Raw genomic sequence first — 14,087 nt, 5'->3', positions numbered from 1 at the left:
AATAACCTTTTCTAAATCCAGCGGCACCCAGTCCTGAGTGATTACAGGCGGTGATAAAGATTTTGTTTTAAAGGGCAAACTATCTTGTTATCTCTCCCTTCACCCCAGTCTCTCTCTCTCTCTTTTTGTGATCACAAAAGCAAAATGACTCCTGTCACCTCCAAACACCCCCTCCCCTCCCCAGTTATGGTGGTCTATAATAGTGCTTTCATGTCAGATCTGCAGAGAACAGAGCAGCAGCCTATCACTGACGGACACAGGACTAAACCTTGTTTTACAGAGTACAGAGAGGAGCACTGCAGAAGCAAACAAGCACAACACAGGTAAGAGAAGCTTATTATACAGAAAAAAGGCAAATTGATTTGACTTAAATATTTAATTAAGACATCATTTTTTGTTGTTGTTGTTTTAATTCCACATACTTTGATATTGTCATTTTTGTGACACTGCAGTAACATTAGCTGAGAAGCTGTCAAATTCAAATATGTTCTACATGTGCCATAAATATATTCCTGGCTTTGATTTGTGAAGACGATGGTGGAATCAGCAGCCAATCAAGGTCCAGACTGTGAGTCTGTATGCAACAAGTCTGCAGGTCTGGAGGGGCGAGGGCCACCGGTGTTGGTCGACGCCTGGCTTGTCCCCACTTTCTTCAGCCTCATCATGTTGGTCGGTCTGGTCGGGAACTCCCTGGTCATCCATGTGGTCACCAAGCACCAGCAGATGAAGACCGTCACCAACTTTTACATAGGTCTGAAGTGCAATAAGAACTCCTCTTTTTTTTAAGCATCCTTTTTGTGTTCAGTAAAGAAAGAAAGTGTTTTTGAAGCTGCACAGCTGGAAGGTGTCATGCCCGACACACAGGACTTAATGTGGCACTAAAAGGACTTTTTTTAGAGAATTGAATCAATATATATGTCACAGTGACTAGTTATCACTATCATATTAACAGCTTTTTTAATTTACTGTCAGTCATTTTTATTCACTTTTCTGTTTTTTGTTTATGAATAATCCTAGTAAGGCTACAATGATGAATGCAGTTGTATATCAGCTGTATACACTAGCTGGACATTTATTGTTGATTTGAATATAAGTGCTCAGTAGTGCAGTTCACACCCATCAATGCTGACATGTTCATGCACTGCTTGTAGTCTATTAACCTGAAGGTATCTTAATTGACTAATTCTATCATATAACATTATCATCATTATATGGGTGCATTTTATCTGACCTAACTTATACTTTTATCTAACGATCTAAATAATTTTCCTTTAATGTAAAGTAACACTACTTTTTATGGTGGATCCCTAACAGGAATGGAAAGAATCCCACTCAAAACTTTCTCTGTCTCGCTGATAATTTTATTAGGTGGAAAGTTGTAGTAGGTTTTATACAACTTGATTAGTTTAATTTACTTTATTTCACCAGGATAATCCACTCTGTATCAATGCTGAAGGAAGTCCTGGTTACGTACAGTGTAATAAAAACGAACAGCAATACTATTAAACCCTATCGAATGATGCATTTTTGGATTGAAAAACTATTAAACCCTATCGAATGATGCATTTTTGGATTGAAAAACCTTAAAATTACAGTGGATATGTAGTCCAAAAGACAGAACACAAGTTTGTTGGTCAATTTTGACAGACAGACACCTCAGCACCTACCAGTGTTATTCCTACTGATGAAGTCATCTATTGTCTTTGCGCCCCTTTGAATGAATTTCACCTCCACCTGTCTTGAATTACGTCTCTGCCTTTAGGAATCACTCTTCTTGCCCTCTTTTCAGTGAACCTGGCTACAACTGATATCTTGTTTCTGGTCTGCTGTGTGCCGTTCACTGCCACCCTGTACCCACTGCCCAGTTGGATTTTTGGAGAGTTTATGTGCCGACTGGTGAACTACCTTCAACAAGTGAGATACACACAAACAAACAGGCCTTGACTTTCTAGGAAAATTACAATGATTATAACATTCAGCACTGTAACCATGCCATCTCCTTCACCACTAAGTACTAAGTATCCAAAAGTCGGATGTGTGATTGAAAATTTGAAATTTGACGACAATCTGATAATAATAATGTTGAGTGAATGACATAATATGGTTGTATGCAGTGTAATAGGAAATATAGGAAATGCAACTTATTCAACAATATGCAACCACCAAAATCTATGTAATAACCAGCACAACATTAAATAACAATAACATAACATATTACGTTATATACTAAATGTTTTGCTCAAATGTCCTTTTCAAAACATAAAAACAACCTGAGAATGTATCAGTGAAAAAACATTTTCTTTGTGCAGTAAAACTGTTGTGTGCGTGTCTTTCAGGTGACTGCTCAGGCCACGTGTATCACTCTGTCAGCGATGAGTGTGGACCGCTGCTACGTGACTGTCTATCCTCTGCGGTCACTGCGACACCGAACCCCACGGATGGCTCTGGCCATCTCTGTGTCGATCTGGATAGGTATCACACAAAACACCACATGCACACACTCCAACTTATTGCTTTTGTTTATCTTCCAATACTCCTGTTAAGTCTTAATATCTTCTGAATGAAACTACATTTTTAAACATCAACACTAATTCACACATTAAAGGAATTGAAAAGCTGCATTGGAGTCAGCATCTAGTCACAATAAGTCATCTACACTGTCCTCTTCAGGCTCCTTGCTTCTGTCAGTCCCAGTAGCCGTGTACCAGCGCCTGGAGGCAGGATACTGGTTTGGTCCTCAGACGTACTGCAGTGAGGTCTTTCCCTCAGTCCACCTCCAGAGGGCCTTCATCATCTACAGCTTCCTGGCAGTCTATCTTCTGCCCCTGCTCACCATCACCGCCTGTTATGCCTTCATGCTCAAGCGCATAGGGCAGCCCAGTGTGAATCCCATCGACAGTGGTTATCAAGTAAGAGAAAGATATTAAGTTTCACTTATTAAAGTTATTTCTGATCATAACAAGGATATTACAAAGCCTCCCTAACTCCAGCTTCAGGCTCAGGCAGAGCGAGCAGCAGCAGTGCGGGCGCGAGTCTCCCGGATGGTGATAGTGATGGTGGCCTTATTCCTCATCTGCTGGGGCCCCATCCAGGTCTGCATCCTCCTGCAAGCTTTTGGCCTCCGCAGTTATGTTCTATACAAGGTGACTTACTCTCCATGACGCCTAATTACTGCTGTAGGTAGTAAGGGTGTAATCAACCTGAATACATTTCTGTGGTAACAGAAACTAAGTCTGTCTTCATTTTACATCCACAGTTGAAGATCTGGGGTCACTGCATGTCTTACTCTAACTCCACTGTTAACCCGCTGGTTTACGCCTTCATGGGCAACAACTTCAGAAAGGCCTTCAAACACGCCTTCCCTGCCATATTCCTGTGGCGCACGAGGAGGAGAGTAAGGGTGGGAAACATAGACGCAGAGGAAGGGGCAGAAATGGATCGCCAGGCACCCAAAGGAGAAGCAGAGATGCACTTTCTTTCATCTGGGTCCTAAAGGCCATGCTGGGCATTCAGACACTGTGCGCTCATTGTTTATTTATTGCATGTTCTGGAGATGACAGCAGTCCGCTCATACAGTGCTTGTGTGTGTGTGTGTGTGTGTGTGTGTGCTCAACATAGAAAGTACTAAGAACATCAGTAAATGACAGGTTTAAAACAGACACACACACACACATACACACACGCACACAGTTAGGCGCAATGACTGCCATGTGATCTTAAAAAAGACAAACCAGTCAGGTGCCTCTCGTGACCTTCATGAGTTGCTGAAATCCAATTATCTTCATCACATTTTTCTAACTTAGCTGGATTGATGGATGCCAAAATGTTTGAGCCTCTGGTGACGAGGACTACATCATCTTTGAACAGCATTTACATAGTATAATAGTGTGTGTGCGTTACAGTAAGGATCTTGGCTTAGCTTAAATAGTGACACAAATTCTATTTGGTCTGAACATTTTCACAGATTAGCTGTTTCTGTTTTTTTTTCTGGTCATGTTCTTTATCCAGTGTGTTTTTGAATGTCAGCAGTTTTTCTGTACTGAATTATGTGTTTTGGGATCATTAGTGGAACTTTATCTCTGTACCACATGATTACAGATAATAGGTCTTCTGCTAAGTCAAGTCCGTTTTATTTGTATAGTCTAATATCCAAATGTTCCTCAAGGGGACTTTCGAATCTGTAGATTATATGACTCCCTCTGTCATCCACATGAAGACATCAACGAGAGATCGCTGAGCAACTTCAGACCTAAACACATGACCTCCTCTCCATCTTGGACGAGGAGACAGCCACAAGAGATTCACACAGATAGTAACAGATTGTGGTTCAGTTCAACAACTGCAGACAATGCATACACATACAAAATATATGAAGAGCTTATAAAATATGATGATTTGTTCTAGATTGAGCTATCCAACAGTTTGTATAATTAGAGTTCCAATAGTTAATTAATTGATAAGTAGATTTACAGAAATTTATTTGGCAACTATTTAATTACCTAGTTAACTGTTCCTTTACATGCAAAAATGGCAAACATTTATGGTTCCAGTTTCTAAAATGTGCTGGTTAATTTTTTAATAATAAATCAAGCAGCATAAAGGTGTCATTAGCTGTGACAGCATTTATCCAATTTATCCACTGATCAAGAAAACCATCTGTAGATAAATCCATAATGAATAATCATTTAGGCTTATGTTGCGCTGATCTGTCCTCGTGCTTATGTTGGGTGGAAAAAAACACAGACAACAGCTCATCTGAAGTCTAAAACCTGCTGCTTTGTCTGAGTTTGGGCAGGTAATTAGATAATCTATATCTTATCTGAACATGCATTTTTTGGCCCATTGATTTATTTATGATATTGTGAAATAACATCCATAGGTTACTGCTACATGTATCACCCAAAACGTTTTCATCTTGCACAATAAACAAACTAACTCTGGATATAATGTTTTGGCTCCATCCCTTCACTGTTAGCTGTGATATTCACGGCTGATCATGAAAGGCTGGTCGTGTTTTGCATTGAGGTTGTGTTTCGTGCGTGTCTGGCGCGCAGTCACATTTTTGTGGCGTGGCAGTGGAGCCAATCAGTCCACATCCAAGATGACACTCACCAATGGTATCCTTTTACCGAGCACACATGTGCAGGCAGCCAATGAAAAGCCTGGCTGAGAATTTAGTTCCTTGTGTTGCCTTCAAGTGTTGCTGAAAATGTGTGTACTGTACATACGCGTGTGGACATGGTCCCACTGCATTTAACTGTATCTGGTAGTTTTATGTTTTGCAGCACAGTACCCACAGTAAAATAACAAAGACGGGTCCTATATGCTCTAAATCATGAGTAAAAATGTAGTATCAAGACTTTATACATTGTCTTCACGTGGTGCAGATTCCTAAAGTTGTGATAAATCAACTCAGCACATAGAGAAACCTGGAGCCAATGAGTGTTACTTCAGCTCAGGGTAAATGGGAGTAAATGAAGCTGCCATGTAAACTGATACTGTGTTTACTTTATTAGGGAAACTGGAGATGCATAGATGGTTAAATGATAGTTTCACAGTTTCCAAATCCAAAGCACATGGGAAAGTGATCTGCTAATATGAACAGGAGGAATGATTACAACAAGAAAAACCTGTATTTGGTGTAAATATATGTACCTACGTGCTGTTTTAAGATGGACAAACGAACCTTTAAATGTGGTAAACATTTGGATATGCTCCAGGGCACATAAACAGGTTAATCCAGCTCTGATAACAATGGTGGCCTTTCATCTGCTTTAGTTGTCCTTACTTTGAATATGCTTATATATCTTATTCTTCCTTCCAGTAAAACTGATGAATCTGTCTATAGCTTGTTTACCTGAAGCTACTCTAATTTGTTGTTGGTGTGTTTTTATTAAATAAGGCTAAACTTTTGCCTTATTTGTTTTCATGTTTGTTGATACATCGCATATAAAAAAGAGAAATCACAAAATATGAATCACCCTCATGTCATATATCTGTTATTATGCGCAGAAATGATCACGTAACAAACCAATAATCATTAAATCAACACTTACAAGTTAAAATATGTTTACATATACAATATTAATAGTACTACTACTAATAATAAACTTTATTTATACATCCCTTTTCAAAACAGTTACAAAGTGCCTTACTTTGTTGCAAAAATAAAATAACACACCAATAAAATGCCAAACAATAATATAAGATCATAGCAATAATAATAAAACATCGATTATTTACTGTGTGTAAGTGTATTTTATTTTGAAGAAGAAGAAGAAGATATACTTTATTAATCCCTCAATGGGGAAATTATTTCTTTTTTCACTCTATTTTTTATTTACATGCATTTTATTGTTAGTCGAGTGGACGAGTTTACGAGGTGCCCATGAACGCATCCTTTTACGCACAGCTTGTTAATTGGTATCAACGCCGACGAGTGCAGAAGGAGAGCTGCAGTACAGTCGAGGCTGAGCTGAGGGGAGAAATCATCCACACCGCCGAATCAGACAGGGTAAATCATCCATCAGCTCAACACAGGAACTCATTTTACATCATGGAGCAGAAACAAACCATCAACTTTGGCGCTGGACCTGCAAAACTCCCCCAAACCGTAAGTGCAAATCCTTTTTTTTTTTTTTTTTTTTTTTTGCTTGTGTAACGTAAATAATGTGAGTAAGAAGAAAACAGGAAAAGACGCCAGCTGTGGTGAGTAAACAACCGGATATGAATGCATCAAATGCATCATGAGGTTTTTGCAGATGCGCGCTGCAGACGTCTTCTTCACTTCTTCTTATTCTTTTAAAATCTTATTTATGTTGTTGGTTAAACATAAAAAACAAAAAAAAAAAACGTCGACTTCTGCTGGCCTCTCTTAAAACGACAGAAGCTGGCACGCAGTTAGGGTTTGTGTGGCTGATGATTATAGTGCTGCTGCCAACAAGCTGAAAACTGTCTGTTGAGTTGCATCAGCCTTCATTCATTCATGTGGAAACCTGCTTCTTTTGTGTTTCACCGGCAGCTGCAGAAACAGCCTCTAGATGGCAGAAAAACACACACTGCACGTCAGGGGAGTAAATCACAGCTCTCACTTGGCAAACTAATAAAAGGCCTACACATTTTATAGTAAAGCTAACACCCAGATGAAAGCAATGTTCTTCTCCTGGGGTTTACTCTCCCAGCCAAGTACTGCAACATATCTTTAATGAATGATGGGCACATGTCACTAATCTACAGTATGCAGTTCCTGTTTTTGATTAATTATATTTGCAGACACATGTCTAAGATTTCTAAAATGATTTTTGTTTTGTTTTGTTTGTGCACCATAAATCAAATATTACTTAACTTCACAGTACTGGAGTGAGCTGCAGTGTATAAAACAACAAATACAATTTAAAATCTGCATAATCTTAATCAGGATTATACAGAATGCAGATTAAGAGCACTGTTGATAAAAAGAAAAGGAAATTACCACAAATGTGGTAAAGCTGGACATTGGGCCAGGGAGTGTAGAAATCAGCACCGTCCCAACAACACGGTACTTAAAACCCTCCAAACCCAACATGAAGAGTGGTATCATGTGTGCATGCTTCCTGCCCTTTGTTACCTACCTTACAGTACATTCTCTTACCTTTTTGTCCTCTGCCTATTTACATGTTGTTTGATCACAACCGTTTCACTGTATGAAAATGCTCCGTTTCATTTGCACTGGCTCAACTCAGCTGTGTCTGTAAGGTCACTACATGTCGGCATGCTTCAACAAACTCGTGCCACTGAACTGGACATCAATGATTTCTTTTGATTAATGACAAACACCTCAGCTCCTCTAACTTTGGCTCTGGACTTGACTGATTCACAGCAGACTTCTTCTTATCTCACACTCTATTTTTTAAATTATAATTTGTGGTCTTTGAAGAAATACTTTATATGTTCCAGGTGCTGCTTCAGGCACAGAAGGAGCTCCTCAACTTCGGCAGCACTGGTATCAGTGTTCTCGGTGAGTAGAACTACAGATGGTTGCATTTAAGTTATTATGAGACAAAGCAACTGCACTCCTCCTGATCAATACATGTTATGCATTGTCTTCACTTGGTGTCCTGTTGACACACTATTAAACATGTAGAAGCTGTATGCAGGTCGATTTGATTCCATTCTGGTAATTTCTTACACTAACAGGAAGATCTGAACTCATTAAAGGAGAGGTCAGATAGATTTTCTCACCCAATGTTAAATGACCCTGATATAATCTTGCTAAAAGGGGAGTAAATGCCAATAATAGTGGGATTAAATTCAAATGTTTTTGGTTCTGTTCAAACCAGAGATGAGTCACCGATCATCAGACTTCAACAAAATCCTCAACAAAACCGAGAGTCTCCTGCGAGAGTTGTTGTAAGTGCTGCCTTTGTTGTTTCACATGGCTCCAACTGTATTATTGTTCTCCGTCTTCACTCTTTCTTTAAAGAAAGGAACAATTGTGCTGCAGTACAGTATGGCTGTAGTGGGAAACTTCCGTTAATTAAGGCAGATGATGGACAGTGTAAAAATGTCATTAATGGGCGAGTAGAATAATGGAAACAGTTATAGTACAACATTGATAAAAATGGATGTAATTTGTTTTTCAAGCCCGTTAGTTATTTGTTGCCTTCAGGAACTGTTGTGTCTGTTGATGGCCGAAGGCCAAATAAGTTTAGGGTTAGGCTGTGCAAACGTAGTGTTAGTCAGTCTAGTAGGTGTGTTTCTGCAAATAGTTATTAAGGTAAGATTCAGGCAGAGTTGGGGCTTACTGTAGTCTTTGATGTTCTAGATAAACCTATATATAGGTACATACTATTATGATGTTCTAAATATACATTCTTAAAATAATTTCTGTTATGATTAAATTAAAATGGATAAATGTTGCTTTTCTTCATCAGAATGAAAAGTGATGCAAAAGTTTCATGCATGTCAGTGTTGGCTGGTGTTTTTGGCATGCAAACTGGTCGGACCAGATGGTTGTGTGTTTTTCTAAGTCATTCTTAAAGAAACATTTTGAATTTCACTTTTTAAAATGTCGTCAATAATCTTGGTTTTATACTAAAACTTATTTAAATGCATTTCAAAATGTTACTTAGATAGTTAAACTCTGGAGAAACAAAACACAGCCGCATGTTTTTAAAAAGTTTTCAGTGTGATTAATACTGATATACTGTGTCTGTATCTCTGTTTGTTATAGATCAGCATAAGTGAGTGTTTAACGCAGTGACCTTTGTCTTCACAGAAATGTCCCAGATAACTACAAGGTGATGTTCCTGCAGGGCGGCGGGTCTGGACAGTTCAGTGCTGTTCCTCTCAACCTAATTGGCCTCAAAGAGGACCAGTGTGCTGATTATCTGGTGACCGGCACGTGGTCGGCAAAAGCGGCAAAAGAAGCAGAAAAATACGGCAAAGTCAACATTGTCCACCCGAAGCTTGATAGTTACACAAGTAAGTCTGTGTGCAGGGGAGGTGTCTCAAAAATGAATATAATAACCGACATTGCATCAAAAAATAGTGTCAGCTTTTATCAGTCAGTCATTGTCATGCACGCTGCATTGAGACAGTCACTCTGCAAAGTCTGGCGTGTGTCCAGGCAGTTGCATAATAAACAATAGAACCAACTACCAATGAAACGCTGGCATGCGAGTAATGTTTTCCACATGGTTGCGTCTGATTGTATCACTGCTTTCCAGTGGGATTCTTGTTTGTTCTAATGTTTCGAGGCAGTTTTCTAATGTATTGGAAATGTAAAAACAATTTAACTGAACACATATGGATTTAAAGATGTTTTTCAGAATGTTGCTTCTTCTGTGTTTAAGTACTTTCACCAGAAAAATCAGTCTCTCGTTTCCAGCTTGTGTTTTTTTTTCTTCTTCTGAACACCTGACACTGCAGACACAAAGTCAACTGGCCCTAGTTTTTGCCATGTTTGCCAAATAGTCTCTCTTGCCAGTGGAAAGAGGAGAGAAGGAATTTTCCTGGTTCTCTTTTTGTAATGTCAGTCTACCACTTTGGTCTGGATTGAAATATTTGAACAGCTGTTGCCATGAAATCTACAAGACATTCATTGTCCCCTCAGGATGAATTATCCTGACTGTGGAGATCTCCTGATTTTCCTCTGGTGCTGCCAGCAGGTTGATTTTAGAACATTTGATGAATTCAAATTTGGTAGGGATAGCTATGGTGCCCAGAGGATGAACCCAGTCTCAGCTGTACTATCTGAACTATCGATCCATCCATTTTTTTGTAACCGCTTATCCCTATCAGGGTGGCATGGAGACTATCCCAGCTGGCATTGGATGAGAGTTGGCATAGTGGTTTAACCATGTTTAGTCTTATTTAAATATGTTTTGTTGTTGCTCCCTCCAGAAATCCCCGACTCCAGCAGCTGGACCCTGAACCCCTCAGCCTCCTACGTGTACTACTGTTGCAACGAGACAGTCCACGGTGTGGAATACAACTTCATACCTGAAACAAACGGGGTGGTCCTCGTCAGTGACATGTCCTCCAACTTCCTGTCCCGGCCTGTGGATGTGTCAAAGGTGAGGATGAGAAAGATGCTGAATAAAATATTCAACTTTTTTTGCCTCCTCAAATTTTCATATTGATCACATCAGCAATCTTTAACATAAAGATTATTGATATTCTTGTGATCCCCTTAAGCCAAATTTTAGTGTTTTCCCCACAAGTCCAAGACATAGTTGCAGATTTGAATGTGTCCTCTTGCATTGTGTAGTTTGGGCTGATTTTCGCCGGGGCTCAGAAGAATGTGGGCTGTGCCGGGGTAACTGTGGTCATCGTGCGAGAGGACTTGTTAGGCCACGCATCGAAAGAGTGTCCCATTGTCCTGGACTACAAGGTGCAGGCTGAAATGAACTCCCTCTACAACACACCACCGTGTTTCAGGTACAGACTGACCTGTTTTTAACATTAGACACTGTTTCCATCAATATGTTACTAGCTAGGTAAAATAATGCCTCAAAAGCTTTTCTGCCATGAAATAACACTTTTAAAATCATGTTGATGCTACACTGACGTGTAAATGGTTTCTCTGTCATTCCACAATGTTTTTACATTTTTTTTAAATTTATTTTTTTTAAATATTTTTTTTATTTGCTTTTGAATTACATCTTTACAACTTAATTTTGATGTAAGAAAGAGTATATCATAACCGTAATTTGAATGGCTTTGACCATTTTGTTGGTTCAGTATCTACATCATGGGTCTCGTTCTGGAGTGGATTAAAAACAACGGTGGCAGTGCTGCCATGGAGACGCTAAACAAGCAGAAGTCCTCCATGATTTATGACATCATTGACACTTCTAATGGCTTCTATGCGTAAGTATGACAACACTTCAGCGGCAGATGTTAAATTAGGAAACTCACAGTTTCCGAGAACGTTATACACTGTGAACCATGTACCTGTACGAAATACTGATACAACTGATAGTATAATGAGGAATTAAATACTCCGATAACAGAAAAGAGCACTGTAGCAAACTTTTAAGATCTTGTATCTTAACCTTTTTGCACTCCAGTCATGAATAATTGCTCTTTATCTTCTTTATCTTTATCTCTTTATCTTAACATAATGTCAGACTTTGATAGAGGGCTACATGCTACGTAATTAACTAAGCAATAGTCACCTTTTAGCTACAATCAAGACATCACACACGAAATACACAACTTTAACCTTTAACCTACTTTAGTTAGGGGTAGTATGTATGCATGTATGCTTTACCTCATATACTGTAACTAATGCAATACACACTGTCATAGTCCATCATTTGGTGAGAGTAGCAAAGCCAACTTAACCAAGAAATATCAGTTGCTTAAGAATATGTAATCGTTGTGCCCTGAGCTCATGCAACACATTTTCAAACTCAGTAAAAGTAAGTAAACACGTATCATATGAAATGAAATACTGATAGAGCTTGTGCCCTTATCGACCAGGTAATAAAGTAATATAGAAATAATAAAGTGCTTTCCTTTTTTCTTTTCTTTTTTTTTGCCTTTGAAACTATACTTTTTGCACTAGGACAGCATCAGCACACACTTCATATTCTACAATAAGAAAATAAAGAAACCGATGAGTCAGATTTACAGTACTTACTGTTGTGTCTACCTGTCCAGGTGTCCCGTGGACGCAGCTTGTCGAAGCCGCATGAATGTACCATTTCGTGTGGGAAAGAAAGAGGGAGACGATGAATTGGAAAAGAAGTTTCTGGACGGCGCATCCAAACGTGGAATGATATCACTGAAAGGACACAGGTAAACATGAATACCTACTTTATTACAACATTTCATGGGTTACTAGAAAAAAATACTGGAGGAGGATTATGTAAAGTTAGACATGAACATCAGCAGCTGGATGCATTAAAGATTTGTAGACCTCAAACATGACTATTTGTCTCCCTCTGCAGGTCCGTTGGAGGAATCCGTGCATCTCTGTACAACGCTGTAACAGTGGAGGACACTGAAGCTCTGGCCACCTATATGAAAGAATTCCAGAAAGAGCATCAATAAAACAGACCAATTTAAAGGTCAACTGATGACTACACTACAGTTTAGAAAAAGCTATGGTTTACCGCATGTTGGATCGCAAAGGTGCATCTATAGATACATGTTTGCATTCAATGTTTCTAATAAGCTTTAACCACTACTGTCGCCGGTAATGTCTTAATTACATCTGTGTTTCATAGAATTACTATTTTAATGAACTCGTTGACTAACAGTGCTTTGATGTACATACTGTAGGTAAATCTTGTTACTGTTGTTAAAAGTATATTTACATTCCAGTAAATTTAACTTGGCATTACTTTCATTTTGCTGTCATTTCTTGTCACTAGTGCTGTTTTACAGCAGACCACATTTTCTAATTTAAAACCATTATCAACCGATATCAATGAATTCCTCTCTTCTGAAAACAGGGAAGCAGTGCGTAGCAACCAAACGGACTCACTGTTTGTTGAATTCACACTCACCAATCTGATTGATACGTCCTTAAACCTCTGGTTGTATTTAGCCGTGCGGACTGTCTTGGTTTTGTTTCACCAGGCTTTTAGATATCAGTGTCTGAGATTTCTGCTTTCACCCCAATACAATGGAGCTGAACTGAATCTCAATGAAAATATATTGAATCGATATGCTCAGTTTTATTGTGGTGGATGTGGCTGAAAACGTATTACAACTAAGCACAGGAGTGTTGTATGACATAATGAAGCACAACAATGATGAGGCACCATATTTCAGGCAGTAATCGATAATGAACGAGTTCCAACTTTTGATTCAGTAGTGAGAACAACATCGTAGAAAAGAGCCACGAAAAAGAAACAGCAGCAACAAACATCAACTGTTTGTGAAGGTCAAAAGCTATGAACTAAGAAGGGATCAAATAATGCACCAGAGCTCACTGAAATTTCACGTCAGGTCATGTGATAACAAACTATCTCCACGACAAAGAGCAACTCCATACGGTGAAGAGGTTGATGGATACTGATTGAGCGAATTGACCCTTTAATCAGCAGCAGTTATCTACTAATCGATTGACACTATCTGGACTCTTTTTAAAAAACAGCAGCTAAAAATCCTCATGCAGTGATGTGTTATTGTACTCCAGGGTGTGTCAGTACATCGTTACATCGCTGGTAGGTGTGGTTACAAGTGTATCAACGCCTGTGTGTGTGTGGTGATAGTGAAAAGGGCAGTGAAAACTGATTTTTAGCCTGCTGTTGAGTTACTTTAAAAATATGCATCACATCTACAAGCACAGTTAGTCTTTTGTCTGTGAGGTTAAGCAGTCACCTCCCACTACTCCACTGCCCGCTGACAGCAAAAGTAGCTCAGTATGTAGGAGTGGACAGGTCCATAACATCAGCTGGGCAGAAAGATGGCTTCCTGGTGAGAGACCATCCTCCATCTGGATGTCCAGAGGCAGGTTCCCTGCTGTTTCACCCCGCTGAGGCTGTTCTTCAGCAAGACACTGCAGCCGTACCAACACTGAGTGTGTTTGACCTTGAGCTTTGACCTCATTGGATGGGAAGCAACAGAGGAAAGAGGCGAGCTGAAAGCAG

The 14,087-nt window shown here is 39.3% G+C and overlaps 2 protein-coding genes across 2 annotated transcripts; both read left to right on the top strand.

Moving 5' to 3' along the window:
- The first annotated feature begins 534 nt into the window (after window positions 1-534).
- kiss1rb (KISS1 receptor b) lies at window positions 535-4,241 on the top strand. Its single transcript, XM_019263730.2, has 6 exons — window positions 535-751; window positions 1,790-1,914; window positions 2,337-2,472; window positions 2,671-2,909; window positions 2,991-3,143; window positions 3,257-4,241. The coding sequence occupies exons 1-6, from the start codon at window positions 535-537 to the stop codon at window positions 3,491-3,493; spliced, it is 1,107 nt and encodes a 368-aa protein (XP_019119275.2). The 3' UTR covers window positions 3,494-4,241.
- A 2,152-nt stretch (window positions 4,242-6,393) lies between these two features.
- Window positions 6,394-12,832, top strand: psat1 (phosphoserine aminotransferase 1). Its single transcript, XM_010735967.3, has 9 exons — window positions 6,394-6,613; window positions 7,936-7,996; window positions 8,319-8,388; window positions 9,257-9,462; window positions 10,384-10,556; window positions 10,751-10,920; window positions 11,224-11,352; window positions 12,148-12,285; window positions 12,438-12,832. The coding sequence occupies exons 1-9, from the start codon at window positions 6,557-6,559 to the stop codon at window positions 12,538-12,540; spliced, it is 1,107 nt and encodes a 368-aa protein (XP_010734269.2). The 5' UTR covers window positions 6,394-6,556; the 3' UTR covers window positions 12,541-12,832.
- Window positions 12,833-14,087: the final 1,255 nt, after the last annotated feature.

This window comes from Larimichthys crocea, chromosome III (assembly GCF_000972845.2).
Source record: "Larimichthys crocea isolate SSNF chromosome III, L_crocea_2.0, whole genome shotgun sequence".
Lineage (NCBI taxonomy): Eukaryota > Metazoa > Chordata > Actinopteri > Sciaenidae > Larimichthys > Larimichthys crocea.
The sequence above is the reverse complement of the archived record's forward strand: the minus strand, read 5'-3'. Positions and strand labels throughout refer to the sequence as shown.

Coding starts and splice junctions, on each gene's coding strand:
- kiss1rb (XM_019263730.2), top strand. CDS start 535: ATGGTGGAATCAGCAGCCAATCAAGGTCCAGACTGTGAGTCTGTATGC. Junction 752..1,789: donor CGTCACCAACTTTTACATAG/GTCTGAAGTGCA, acceptor CCCTCTTTTCAG/TGAACCTGGCTACAACTGAT. Junction 3,144..3,256: donor GCAGTTATGTTCTATACAAG/GTGACTTACTCT, acceptor TTACATCCACAG/TTGAAGATCTGGGGTCACTG.
- psat1 (XM_010735967.3), top strand. CDS start 6,557: ATGGAGCAGAAACAAACCATCAACTTTGGCGCTGGACCTGCAAAACTC. Junction 8,389..9,256: donor AGTCTCCTGCGAGAGTTGTT/GTAAGTGCTGCC, acceptor TTGTCTTCACAG/AAATGTCCCAGATAACTACA. Junction 10,921..11,223: donor AACACACCACCGTGTTTCAG/GTACAGACTGAC, acceptor TTGTTGGTTCAG/TATCTACATCATGGGTCTCG.